This window comes from Cupressus sempervirens, chromosome 5 (assembly GCF_028749045.1).
Source record: "Cupressus sempervirens isolate cs-2001-9-10 chromosome 5, ASM2874904v1, whole genome shotgun sequence".
NCBI lineage: Eukaryota > Viridiplantae > Streptophyta > Pinopsida > Cupressales > Cupressaceae > Cupressus > Cupressus sempervirens.
The window spans coordinates 123,129,768-123,143,047 of record NC_143122.1 but is presented as its reverse complement, the minus strand read 5'-3'; the positions used below and the strand labels follow the sequence as shown (position 1 = coordinate 123,143,047).

Sequence of the window (13,280 nt, the reverse complement as noted above, 5' to 3'; positions counted from 1 at the left end):
CTTAACTTGAAGAGTTTTACTTTACTGATTTTAATTTATGATTCATCGATTCAATGATTTCCCATTTATCATTTGTTACAAATTGTATGAACGTTTGTTTGTAAGTTGTAACTTTCAACTTTGTTATCTCAAGTGTCTAGCTCCTCAGCTACAGAGAGGAACTAGTCCACCAATAGCTTCATTCACTCTGTTAAGAGGAACATACTTACCTCTAAGAGAGCGGAGAAGTTTGTTGCTTTTGGTTTCTTGCGGCTCAAAGATCGCAAGACACACAAGTACAAGGAGAGCCCTATAGTACGATGGGATGTGGAGCCAGAGAATCCAGTTCGGATTGATGAGGATGACGATGTAGCAGAAGCCAATATAGGGCTAGTTGGTATTCCTTTAGAGGATCCGAATCTTACCCACGAGGAATCTAGTAGTTCCAGTGATGAGGACTTTGGTATAGGGGATGATTAGAGAGCACTTGAGATGATTCCATTCTCATTATTGTCATTTTGTCATTTTGTTTATTGTATTCACTTTGATATGGCTATGATACATTATTTCATTTCACTGTTTCATGCTACTCGGCTTTGTCATTGTGAGCATCTTTATGATATATGATATTCATATTTGAACAATGAATTTTAAATCTTACATCTTGAACTAAGTTAATTTGTTAAATGGTCATTGGTAATGGTTATGAAGTTTCAAGTTTGAAGTTTGAACTTATGATTTGTGGATCGCATTTCAATTTTCTCTATTCAACTGTATTTGTTATGTTATATGATATAATAAGTATCATTTCATAATTAGCATTTTCAATCCCCCCCCCCCTGTTTTGCAATTTTGCAAAAATTGTGTTTTTAAAGATATTATAGTACTGGGATGGGTGACCTCCCGGGAAGTCCCAGTGCTTCACCTCTGTGAGCATCACCTAGATCCAATGAGTGCTAAGTGTTCCATTTATTCTCATGAGAGATGGATTCATGTTGAATCACTACTCATGAATCATAGGTCAATGAGTTTGACTCAAAATCACACAATTAAATCTTGATTTGATTTACTGTGAAAATTATCTCCTACTTATCAACTGATGAGCTTAAGGGGCTTTCTAATGAATGGTTCATAAGGCACAACACTTGGTGAAGGTTTTGCAAATGGGGTTGCAAGCTTTGGGTTAACTATGGAGGAAACTCTGTAGTTAAGCACGCTCAGGTTGGAGTAGTACTGGGATGGGTGACCTCTTGGGAAGTCTCGGTGCTTCACCCCTGTGAGCATCACCTAGATCCAATGAGTGCTAAGTGTTCCATTTATTCTCATGGGAGATGGATTCATGTTGAATCACTACTCATGAAACATGGGTCAATGAGTTTGACTCAAAATCACACAGTTAAATCTTGATTTGACTTACTGTGGAAATTATCTCCTACTTATCAACTGATGAGCTTAAGGGGCTTTCTAATGAATGATTCATAAGGCAAAACACTTGGTGAAGGTTTTGCAAATGGGGTTGCAAGCTTTGGGTTTAACTATGGAGGAAACTTTGTAGTTAAGCATGCTCAGGCTGGAGTAGTACTGGGATGGGTGACCTCTCGGGAAGTCCCGGTGCTTCACCCCTGTGAGCATCACCTAGATCCAATGAGTGCTAAGTGTTCCATTTATTCTCATGAGAGATGGATTCATGTTGAATCACTACTCATGAAACATGGGTCAATGAGTTTGACTCAAAATCACACAGTTAAATCCTGATTTGACTTATTGTGGAAATTATCTCGTACTTATCAACTGATGAGCTTAAAGGGCTTTCTAATGAATGGTTCATAAGGCACAACACTTGGTGAAGGTTTTGCAAATGGGGTTGCAAGCTTTGGGTTTAACTATGGAAACTCTGTAGTTAAGCGCGCTCAGGCTAGAGTAGTACTGGGATGGGTGACCTCCTGGGAAGTCTCGGTGCTTCACACCTGTGAGCATCACCTAGATCCAATGAGTGCTAAGTGTTCCATTTATTCTCATGAGAGATGGATTCATGTTGAATCACTACTCATGAAACATGGGTCAACGAGTTTGACTCAAAATCACACAGTTAAATCTTGATAGCAATATCACGATATTATAGCAATTATTTAATTTGCTGAGATTTTTTCTGAGCTAGAAGTTTTGTCTGTGAACTTTTACTAAGAATTTGCCAACTGTGTCCATGACTATCTTTACATTATCTGTCATTTATTCTTGGACATCTTCCAACCATATGAGGACATTATCTTTCCCTCAGATTACATGCCTTACTCTTATCTCAGATATTGTACATATTAATCATATACAAATTAGATTACACATCAAAGGCTTGGCAAAATATAATTTAGTGGGTGGGAGTCCGGTAGTGTTGGGAATGGTGATTTATTAGGAAGTTGCTAGTGGTGCTGATTAATAGTAGTGTTGATTCGCTTTGCTAGTACTAACTCACCCCTTATTCCTTTGGAGCATATTAATGGCAGATTGGTATATGGATTCATTGAAATACCCTAAAAGCAATTGAGCTGGAAAAATTATATTTCATAATTTTGAACTGAAGAAAACCATGAATAGTTAAAAAAATATCTTCAATGCTTTGAAAGGAATTAAAAAAGTGTAATAATGCAAAACGTTTTAAGCATTAATAGATTTATTGTGTTTGTTGTTAACAACTTCCTTAATAGCACCTTTGAAAGATAGAATCCCTGCTTTAGTGCCTATTTTTCTGTTGTGCTGTTTGAACATGTTTGTTATAGAAACAAGAGAGCCTAGCCAGACAATGCATCTTAATTATCAAAGTTAGATTTAGTTTCTTTTCAATGTTCATAATAACTGTTTAGATTTGATATTCAAATTGTAATTCTAGTGAATTTCTAGTTTATTAGGTGTGTCTCTTTTGGTTCTGTTTGACCCTTTGGACTCTGGGATTAATTAGCTTACTTGTATATTTTTTGTTGGTGTGTATTCCAGTTGGGGTTTTGGAGGCTATGGGAGGTAAGAAAAACTTACTGTGATAAGCTTTACTTTATTATTTACATGCATGCAGATGTGAAAAGGCACCAAGAAGTTATTATTTAGTAAATATAACAAACCTTTGCAAAGTTTAGTATAATCGGACAATGCGTATTATTTTTCCAATCTATTCTGTTGTAAATTTGAGATCTCCTCCATGTTTGGTGATGATGCACAGATTAGGCCATAAGGAACAGAAGGATGAGTGGACTCCACGTTTGGTGGAAATGTTTCAAAGGAGTAATGTTTTGCCTTCTAATGCTGTGGTGGCAGCTGGTTCTGCTTATTCTGCATGTACTGCTGGTATGTGTCCATTCATTTTATCTGTTATTCATCTATACTATTGAATAACTGTTAGGGAAGCTGTACAACATGTTTGGTATATTTTCTTTTATGTAAAAAATTGTTTTTAGTTGCTTATCACATGCACTTAAATAATCACTGAAACTGTCAAGCTTATGCAAATATATAGTGTTTTTTAATTCCAATTTAGTTAGCAAGTGTTAATAGTTTTAGTCTGGGGCTGTCATGTTTTTGGATCCTTGATTTACAGTAGTCTAATGTCAGTGTATTTCTTACCATTTTTAGCTACACAGGAAATGCTATCTTATGATACATTTCTGCAATGAAATGCTTTGTACTCTTCTTGATGCTTGTGATTTTCATTGCAGGATTTCTTAATTCTAAGAAGTTCCTCTCAAATGCATCCTTCAGTATATGATTGAGTTTGTTTGGTTTGCATTTAATTTCGATAATGCATAATAACTTGTTAACATATACGCTGCAAATCCTCAAGTATATGTATTATCTTTGAATATTATAGCCAGGATGAGAGACATTGTCATTGTTATGTAAAATTGAGGCATAATGCTGGGATCAGGCAAAATTCTGTGTGATATGTTTTATGTCTTCTTAATATATGTAGTAGATTTATTCGGAAATGTAGAAAAGTTAGATGCACTTTAAATGTAGTTACTTTTATCTACCCAATTTACTTGTACCTTATCTTGTTTGACATTTTTTAAATGACAGGATGTTCAAAATTTCCTTGACTGACAATTAGGCAAAGGCTAATATTTCTGCTTTATGTCTTTATTGAACTCTGTTTATACAGCATTAGTCATGGCTTGCTTTCACAAGGTTAAAGCTGGGGGTGTGATTGTTGACTGACTGGGTTTAAGCAATCTCGGTTTGAGGCTTGCAGAGTCCATTTACATGTTTAAAGTAATTTGGCCAGAATTTTTTTTTTTGTTCAAATTGATATACCAAATATGTGCATGAAAGCATGTACAATTTTATAGTGAATTTACCAAGTGGCCATTGGCCAAGCTGCCAAAGAATTATATATCAGTAATCATAATAAAGTTTGGGAGGATAGTGTGCACTGTGCATACCAGAAATATTAAATGTATAAGATGATTTTTCACAATATACATGTGTGTATGCATGCACATTGCGTTAACACGTACAGACTTCACTATGTACATATGCAATATCTATTACAGGGCTTTTACAACACTTGCTGATGTGCATCTCTATGACTGGTTAAAGAGAAGGAATTTTGATGTGAAGGTTCAGCCGAATTCAGCAGAGATTATGACTGTATAAATTTGTCATACTATTTGCTAGTGTTCAAGAAGTGGAGCTTCAGCTTCTTAAGTTCTTGTCCACTGGTGGAAGTCCTTTGGCAGTATTTCTAGAAACCTCCTCTTTTTGAGTCTTCCTGCTTTTTTATTTAGCATTATTTTTAACATTTAGGAATTATATTTTCTGTCATTGCATGGTTTGTGAATCTAAGCAGTACTAAGCAGAAAGATCCTTTCTGTAATTCTAATGGTATTTACTATTATTATATTATACGTAGTTAAATGTGGCAGCAGATATGGATAGGGCTCTTAAGCAGCCAGTCTATTTTATTAGCTTGCATATTGAAATACTGTCTGATTGTGTAGTCATCGTTGATTCATAAGAACTGCATTCTTTTTACAGTCAGAAAAATATTGTCATGCACAAAAGTAGCTCATCAGTCTAATAAAATATTAAAATCTCATGATAGTGGTGATAAACAACCAAGACATTAAAATCACATTTGTATCAATCCCCTCACTAAAAATCCTGTTAGAGAACAGGTGAACTTTAAATGCTATAATATGCGACCTTAAAATTCTATGATATGTGACCTATATTTTTATTTAGGAGTGGAGGTTGTATTGATTGAAATATGATTAAGGCACATGATCAATTAGATCTGAAGAAGGTGTAGAAACAGGATATATCTAAAGAGTGAATAATGATATAACTGTGATAAATAAAAAATGGACATAGAAATAACCATGAAAGAGACGCAAACCATAGCACAAGATATTTGTAGATAAACCCCCGCAGGAAAACCTTCCACATTGCCATATCCCCATTTCCCATAGGCTAAAGGATGGAGCAAGGGAAATCAAAATAGTAATACTTAAGTAGGCTTCACCACTTAAAAGGACAACTTGATATTATTTTTTGCCCTATGTAATATTTAAAAAGTGCTTAGCACTTATTCAAAGTGGAATTCAAAACAGGGGCCTTTAGCTGCAATTTAAAAATATATTTGAACACCTGGAGGAAAAAACAAAACAAAAAAAAAAAGAATGGCTGAGTGAAAAAACAAAAAACAAAATAGAGTAGTTGAAGTAAACTGCCAATTAAAGAGAAATCAAGGCTCATTAAATCAATATCAATTACTGTTTGCATTTTGGTATGCTTTTTTGAGGTTGACCTTTGTGTTCATCTTTCCATCCAATGATGAAAATCTTTGGCATTACGGAGATTTTGGATTGTGAAAACCTTCTTGATGTCTAAGGTTCAGTTTGAGGATGACGACCCTTTTGTCCATGGGAGCTGATTCCATCCATAGATCACATTTTTTGCCAAAGAATTGAAGATATTTGAGCTTGCTACATTGTCGTTACAATGAGTTATTGAAGGTTTAAGCTTGTGGAGGATTGGATCAAATTACACGTGTAAGCAAATCATTGTTATTACTGATTTCCAAAATCAGTGATAATTTATTGCTATTGCTTAGTGCCACATCGAGGAATATTTCTAGAGGTTGTTGGAATGTTTCACTGACGTGAGTTTTTCTGCTGTAATGTACAAATATTTTAGTTTACGCAAGTTCTTGTTGCTGTACCTGCCTCTATACCATCACCATTTTGGTCTCTTTTATTCAAAGGGTCACTGCCTTTCCATAGGATTTGCACAATTCAATATTTATGAGTGATTTTCAATTGTTTATTTTGCAAAAATTTTGTGGAATTTCAATATATTAGCAATTATAATCATGGTTTCAGGTGTAGAAACATACAAATCAGATTAGGGGTTTCATATTTTATTTGTAATTGACATTTCTATAATTTAGATTTCTAAGTGGAGTATTGTCATTTCCAATTTAGATCCATGTACAAGTGATGTCTTAGTTTTTATGTATTGTCCCCTGTTAGGGTATCTAGGAATCTTACCACTTACTTCAATCCCTTATACTTGCACAATCCGATCTTTGCAATTAAACTAGGTAGGAATCTTATATCATTCATCAGTTTAGTGTTCTCTGTCGCATAACCTCATTCCTCCCTTTGCAATTTCTCTATTCTGTATTCTCCAATCCGTAAATTTTGTTCTGGTAAGAGTTTTTCATTATCCTCTTCTTTGGTTTCAATGATACTAACTTATTTTCCTCATTTTAATTTCTCAGTTTAGTAGTGTTTTTTGCTTTGATGGCATCTAACTCTAGTTCCCTATAACAAACCTCGCTTTGCTCTTCCTTTATTTTTAAACTCTGTTCCAATTTCAGATATCTTTTTGCTTCCAATATGACTTCCACATTTATATTTCTGTCCCTCCAAAACTGCATAGCTGCTCACTTTGTTTATTGCTCCACACATTTCATTCCACAACCTCACACTTCTTGTGAAACAACTGTGTACTACAAACAAAGTCATGGGATTCAAGAGCCTCTATAAATCCAGTGGACAGTGCCTACTGACCATTGTAAATATTTATGAACTCAACTTCTTTCCTCTGGAATACATCTGAGCACGTCTTTAAATGATTTTACCAAAACCATGTTCTTTGGAGAACAAGAAGCCCTGGCAAAATGCTAATGCACATAGAAAAATGTGGATTGTGGACATTAAAATCGTTATGAAACAATCCTACCTTAGCGGACTGCTTCAGCAGTACACAAGGAGCTTGAGGAGCGTTGATGCTGTTTGTTTGTTTATAACTAGGCCAACCTATTTTAGAGGAAATATCCAAGTAACAATCACAACATGTGACTAAGTCAATCTTCACATTTGGTGAAAAATAAAGGAGAAAGTGAAAAAGTGAAAAACAAAGGAGAAAGTGACAAAGTGAAAAACAGACCACTTGCTGAAAACTAATCTGAGGGCATAATAACAAGGACTTGATGCTTTCTTCTAGTAAGTGTTGAGGTGGTCATTACAAGAAAATATTTTCTTCTCAAAGCAATCAAATGACATGGCTTTATCGATATATTATTCACAACTCCATGTTTATAAGTCTGAAATCTTACTTCACTAATTGATTCATGTTTTAATTTCTTTTTTCTGAAACACTCAAGATTCATCCATGAGGAATGAATTGTAACTGGTGCAAAATAAGAAAAATATTCCCACTTGATAGGATTATAAAAAAGCCTTAGCAAGAACATGCTCAATATGAGTAGATGTCAAAATAATAAGCAAAGCGTGATCTAAAAACAGCTGTTGTAATACTGCATTATGCTGGTGATGACTTTTTATTGCAGTAGCAGATATTTTTTATATATGCACTTTGGTAGAATATTTCTTCCCAAGCTGCCTATAAGGCCATTAGATATGTTTATGATTTTATACTTCTCTTTTTGAACTTGACAAATATACTTCGCTTTGTGTTCATTTGGATATGTATTTAAATTTGTAAATTTACTCAGTCCAAAAGCTTTCAGTATACTATACAAAGTGTTCGAAGCAAATTTCCAAGGTTACCAGGTCCTTCCCCTGCACCCCCAGGTCCTGGTCTACTCTGTAGGTTCAGCTCCTGCCCAAAGCCTTCGGATTCAGCTTGGATAAATCTAGGTGAATGTGAGCTCTATTCGACCTCCAGATGTACCAGCGAATTTGGATGTTTTTTGACGCTTTATTGTAGAGTATTTGTATATAGCACTGGTAAAAATATTGTCAAATGATGGTATCAAGAAACAATCACTGGGTTGCTACTAGAAATAAAATAGAAGGTCTAATATAAATCATAAACCCTTACATATGTTTAATTCTTCATCTTTATTTTTGTCAAATTCATAATGTTGCACAAATTGTGTTTATCATTGTTAAGGACAGTGGGTTGTTTATCGAAGTATCAAATGATCGCCTTAAGCACTCTATCAAGTGTGTAGTGTTGATGGCTGTTTTATGACCTAGAATAAAATATTTAGATATCCTATCCTCTCTTGATCAAAATCATTTGTATGGGTAAGTTGGGAAAGATCATACATTTGACTCCAGGGTTTTGTTATGTCCGTTCTTAAGTGTGGATAAGCTCAATGGTTGATGTGATATTTTAGTATTACAAAGGGCCTTACATTATATTCCTCAAGTCAAGTTCAAACTATATTTGCTATGGGAGCTTTCAAATGATATTGCAATGAAAGTACTTTTTGGGGTTTTTTTCACTATATGTAAAAAATAAATGAGAGTAGGGTTGAGGAATTGTATTCCAATCCTAAGAACTTTGAAGGATACCAAACTTTGCTTCATGAAATTCAACAACTACACAAAGATGATGTAATCTTCAAGGATTGTAGAAATAGTTTTCATATAATGGCTTACATATAGTCTTACATTGGGCTTAAGAATCACCTAAGAACAAAAGGTAAAAAGCTAGACAACTCTATCATCTCAGTAGCTCATAAGCAATAATCTCAAAATTCCATCCCTTACAAATGGGCAATGGGGCCTTTACGGAGGTTTCGAACTACAATTAGTGGCCCAGATAGAAACATAATTGATGGCCTAGATTGTGCCTCCTTAACCCTAATTAGAGCTAGGGCAAAGGAAGAGAATTTAGATTTAAAGGTTCCACATGGACCATCAAAAAGAAGCCACACTCTTAGTAGGGTAATAAATGTCCACTATACACTAAATGCTCCTTTACAAAGAATAGCCTATATTGGATTCCATTCCTTGAATGCTCTAAATCTCGATAACACAGTCTCTAACTCATCTACATTCTCCCTTGGCCCCGATTCTCACTTAAACTCTAGTTGGTTATTTCTCATTCGCACTTTGTTCTCCCAATATGGCATTGAGTCTTGAGTCATGTGCAAGATGTTCTAGAATATGGAAAAGTTCAAAAAGTCATCCCTTTCAAGGAATTTAATTGAAAGAACGCCTCCAGCTTGTTTCTTCGGAATTTAATCGATCACTGCTTGCATACATAAGGCTATAATTGTGTTGAAGATTCCTTTTTGAATACTTTTGACCATCTTCCTTAGTCAAGGGAATCCTTCATTGAAAATTTCAAACATCTTTACCATGATTACTGCATTGTACTAGTAGGCAAAAAATCGTAAACTTCTCCTTCCCTCATCACTCCAACCGATTGATATCTACCTGGGAGTTTCAAGTGTGAGATTACTTCAACTTGACATATCTGCTCATCATCCTATGACTCATTTATGCATTGTATCCTACAAAGGATAATTAATACCATAGTTACAACTTGGGGGATGGGGAGACGACGAAATGAGGGGACAAGTTTTCGGAATGGGGAACAAAGAGGGCCTTAATTTGGGGACAACGAAAGGATGGTGGCGGGGGAGAAGTGGTTGTATACAATATATACTATACATATGGTACTTAAAATGCTTGTTATGAAAAGATGTATTGCAATATAAGATATAGAGATGTAAAAGAGTAAATATTTGGACATTGCATTGAATTGGAACATTGAACATTGAACATAAATTTGAATAAACAAATATCAACATTGGGATGTCCTCCCATCCTCGTTGGAGGTGGAAAAATTTGACGGAGCCATTAGGGACAGGAGAACAAAGTCCTTAAGTCCCTGGTCCCTCGTCTCTCAGACGTGGGGCAACAAGGGAGGGGGACGTGTCTTTGTGTTACTATGGAACTAAATACCCTTTCATCTATCTGCACCAAGTCTTTGACAAATTTATGTGCCTCTCTCAAATTTCCTCCATCTAACATTTTGCACTTTTGGAAATCAACCTCACTTTCTCATTACTTTCCATTGACTCTGTTGGAAGAATTATAGGAGGCACAAAGGCCTAGCTTTCTTCCCTTCTTGGATGGACTATGTTGTTCAAATATTTGCACAAAGTCTTGTTTTCACTATTCATCTTTTGATGACCGCTATTTTGACCACGTGTCGGTTGTTCTACTTGGAGCGACATTCCCTACTTTTGGAGAAGTTGCACGTATGGAGCAGGCTTGTAGATTTTAATGTTTTGGAGGGTTTTCTTGTGCTAAGAAACTTCAAATACTTCACTTTGAACGTGCATGAGACTTGACAAAGGGATGTTTTTTGCCTTTGCAACAAACTTCTTATTTGCATTGACTTAGCATCAATTTTATTTCATACTAATTTCTTGGGAGATTGTGACATCCATCACCAAGTCTTATTGGGACCTCCCAGGAGTACTCAAGCATCCACAATTTATCGATTGGCACCTATTTGTGCATATATGCCCTAATGGCGCATTTTTTACTTTGCAATTTTCCTTGGCTACCGTGAATGACACTCCAAAGCACAAGTTATATAGAGTTAACTTTTTTATCTTTTAAATTTTTTTATTACTAGTTGCAATTGAAGGTACAATTCTTTTAAGTTTTTTAAGTTTCCTCCATGCTTTCAGTCTTGGGTGTGTAGAAAGTGTATCGGAGGATTTCATGGCTAGAAAAACATTTTAGTGGCTCTCATTGTCAAGTATGATAGAGATTCAAATATTTGCAATATTTCTCACACTTTAGCGCTCTCAGACCTTGCCCCTTGTACTTACTGAGTTGGGCTTATGGTTTCATGATGCAGGAGCATCCTAGGCTTGCTTGCAATCCTGTATGTTTGGAGAGATTTTGGCTTAAAGTTGTGGAGTTCAGTAGATACTAGTGCTTAGAATGGTCTGGAAACCTGGCATGGTCCATGGAACTCAACATGTTTTGTGGAACTCGGTATGGTCTTTGGTTGCTCGACATGGTCTTTGGAACTTGACATGGTCTCTAGAGCTCAGCTATGCTTGGGAACTTACTGGTGTTTGACTCGGTTTTGTTGACACTCAACTTGGTCTTGGTTTTTGTTGATGTTGAGCTGTTTGTGAGCCAACTTTTGGCATTTAATTTATGTATGGGTATTTAAGTTAGTGTTGTAGTTGACTTATGGCTCAACCTATATTTAATGAGCTAGGCTGACTTGTGGCTTAGTTGGGTATAAGTAAAGGGTTTTGTAGAGTCTTTAGGTAGTGGTTATCATTTCTAGCTTGGAGAAGGGGATGAGGAGTAGATGTGACTTTTGAAGAGCTACGGTTGCGGCTTAGGAACTAGAGGATTGTTTGGTGGACTTGAGCGTACTTGAGCGTACAAGTGTGAAATTCCTCTTGGTGTTCTTATCTAGTTTTGGATTTGAACTAGCTGGAATTGGTGTTTGTGGTAATTGGATCTTATGGGATCTTGCAGAATTTGTATTGTAATTGTTGTTTGTATTTGGCCCTAGCTTAGAAGGCCTTACAGCTGGGCATATTGCATGTAATCAGTTATTTTATAAATCAAGAGTTGTGATTTGGTATTAGATCTTGCATTGTTGTTGCTTGTTGTTGTGCTTCTGCTGTGTGGTTTATTTGTTGGGGGTTTGGACACCTCCTTTGGGGATTCTCTTGCCTTGCACTGTGTCAGGGGTTATTAGAGCCTAGTTGTTTCCGAGTGTGTGGATGGATTGCCGAAGTTGTGGCAATTTACACTAGGACTTGTAGAGAAGGTTGATCTTGTAGTTGATTGATCTTTTGGATTGGTGGATCTATTGCTTAGGGTTTGTGAATATTTTGGAAGATGCCCACAAGAAGATTGGACCCTAGGGCAATTGAGGATCTTAGTGATGCTATGGAAGAAAAGATCTTAGAGAGAGCATAGTTCAGATTTGAGATTGCATTGATGAAAAGTGACATGATTGCTGAAATTGTAAGTGCTTTAGGTGGTGTACCTAGGCATGTGGGTACTCAAGGTAGCTATGAGGAAGTTGCTGGATCTAGTGGTGAGGACAAAATTGATCGTTTGGAGAGACCTATTGGAACTAGGGCTGGTCAGTTTGCTAGACCTGGATCTTAGTTGAAATTGAAGCATAAGATGGAGGTTTCAAATTTCTTAGGTACTTTGACTCCTGAGGACTTGATTGATTGGATTGGTGAATTGGAAGATTACTTTGAGCTTGAGGATATTGAGGATCCACTTCGAGCGAGGTTGGCACAAACTAAGTTGAAAGGACATGCTGTTCTTTGGTGGAAAGAATTGCAAAGAGATAGAGAAGGTGAAATGAAGATCTCTAGATGGAGATTGATGGTGACTAAGTTGAAGGTTAAGTTCATTCCTGCTAATTATGAACTTGAGTTGTTTAAGAGGTTGCAGAATCTGAAACAGAAAGATATGTCTATGAAGGATTATACCAAGGAGTTCTACAAGTTGACTATTTGGTCTAGACACAGAGAATTGTTAAAGGAAAAGGTAGCTCGATACATTAATGGTTTGAGATTCAATATTCAGGATGAGGTTGGTATGTTGAATATTTCTTCAGTTGAGGATGCTTATTAGTATGCTTTGAAGGTAGAAGATAAGTTGAAAAGGAAAAGTCAAGGTAATGCTAGAGGGAAGGAGAAGCAGATAGCTTGGCATAAGCTAAACCGAGTGCTAAAGGTGAACCAAAACCTGCCGATTAGAAAAAAAAGAACATGTGGAGGTGGATTCAGAGGTAATTGTTTCAAATGTGGTAAAGAAGGGCATAGATCTTTTGAATGTCCAATTGGTAGGACAACTGCTGTTGTGAATGAGGTTGCAGTCCAGGATAGTCAGCCTGAGCAAGGAGAGAGTTTGTTGGTTCGGTGAGTATTGGTTGGTCAGGGGACACTGAATTCTTGTCGGAGGACTAGTTTGTTTGTTCAAGACTTGTTGTAAGTCTAGTGGTAAAGTCTGCAAGGTGATTGTAGATGGTGGTAGTATTGATAA

At 36.1% G+C, this 13,280-nt stretch overlaps 1 protein-coding gene across 1 annotated transcript in view; it reads left to right on the top strand.

The window, feature by feature from the left end:
• The window catches only part of LOC149554817 (Regulator of chromosome condensation (RCC1) family protein), a 78,075-nt gene that overhangs the window by 34,644 nt on the left and 30,151 nt on the right, over positions 1 to 13,280 (top strand). Inside the window, 2 exon segments of the mRNA XM_089828831.1 lie at positions 2,968 to 2,991; positions 3,188 to 3,312. Coding sequence (XP_089684957.1) covers positions 2,968 to 2,991; positions 3,188 to 3,312 — 149 coding nt within the window.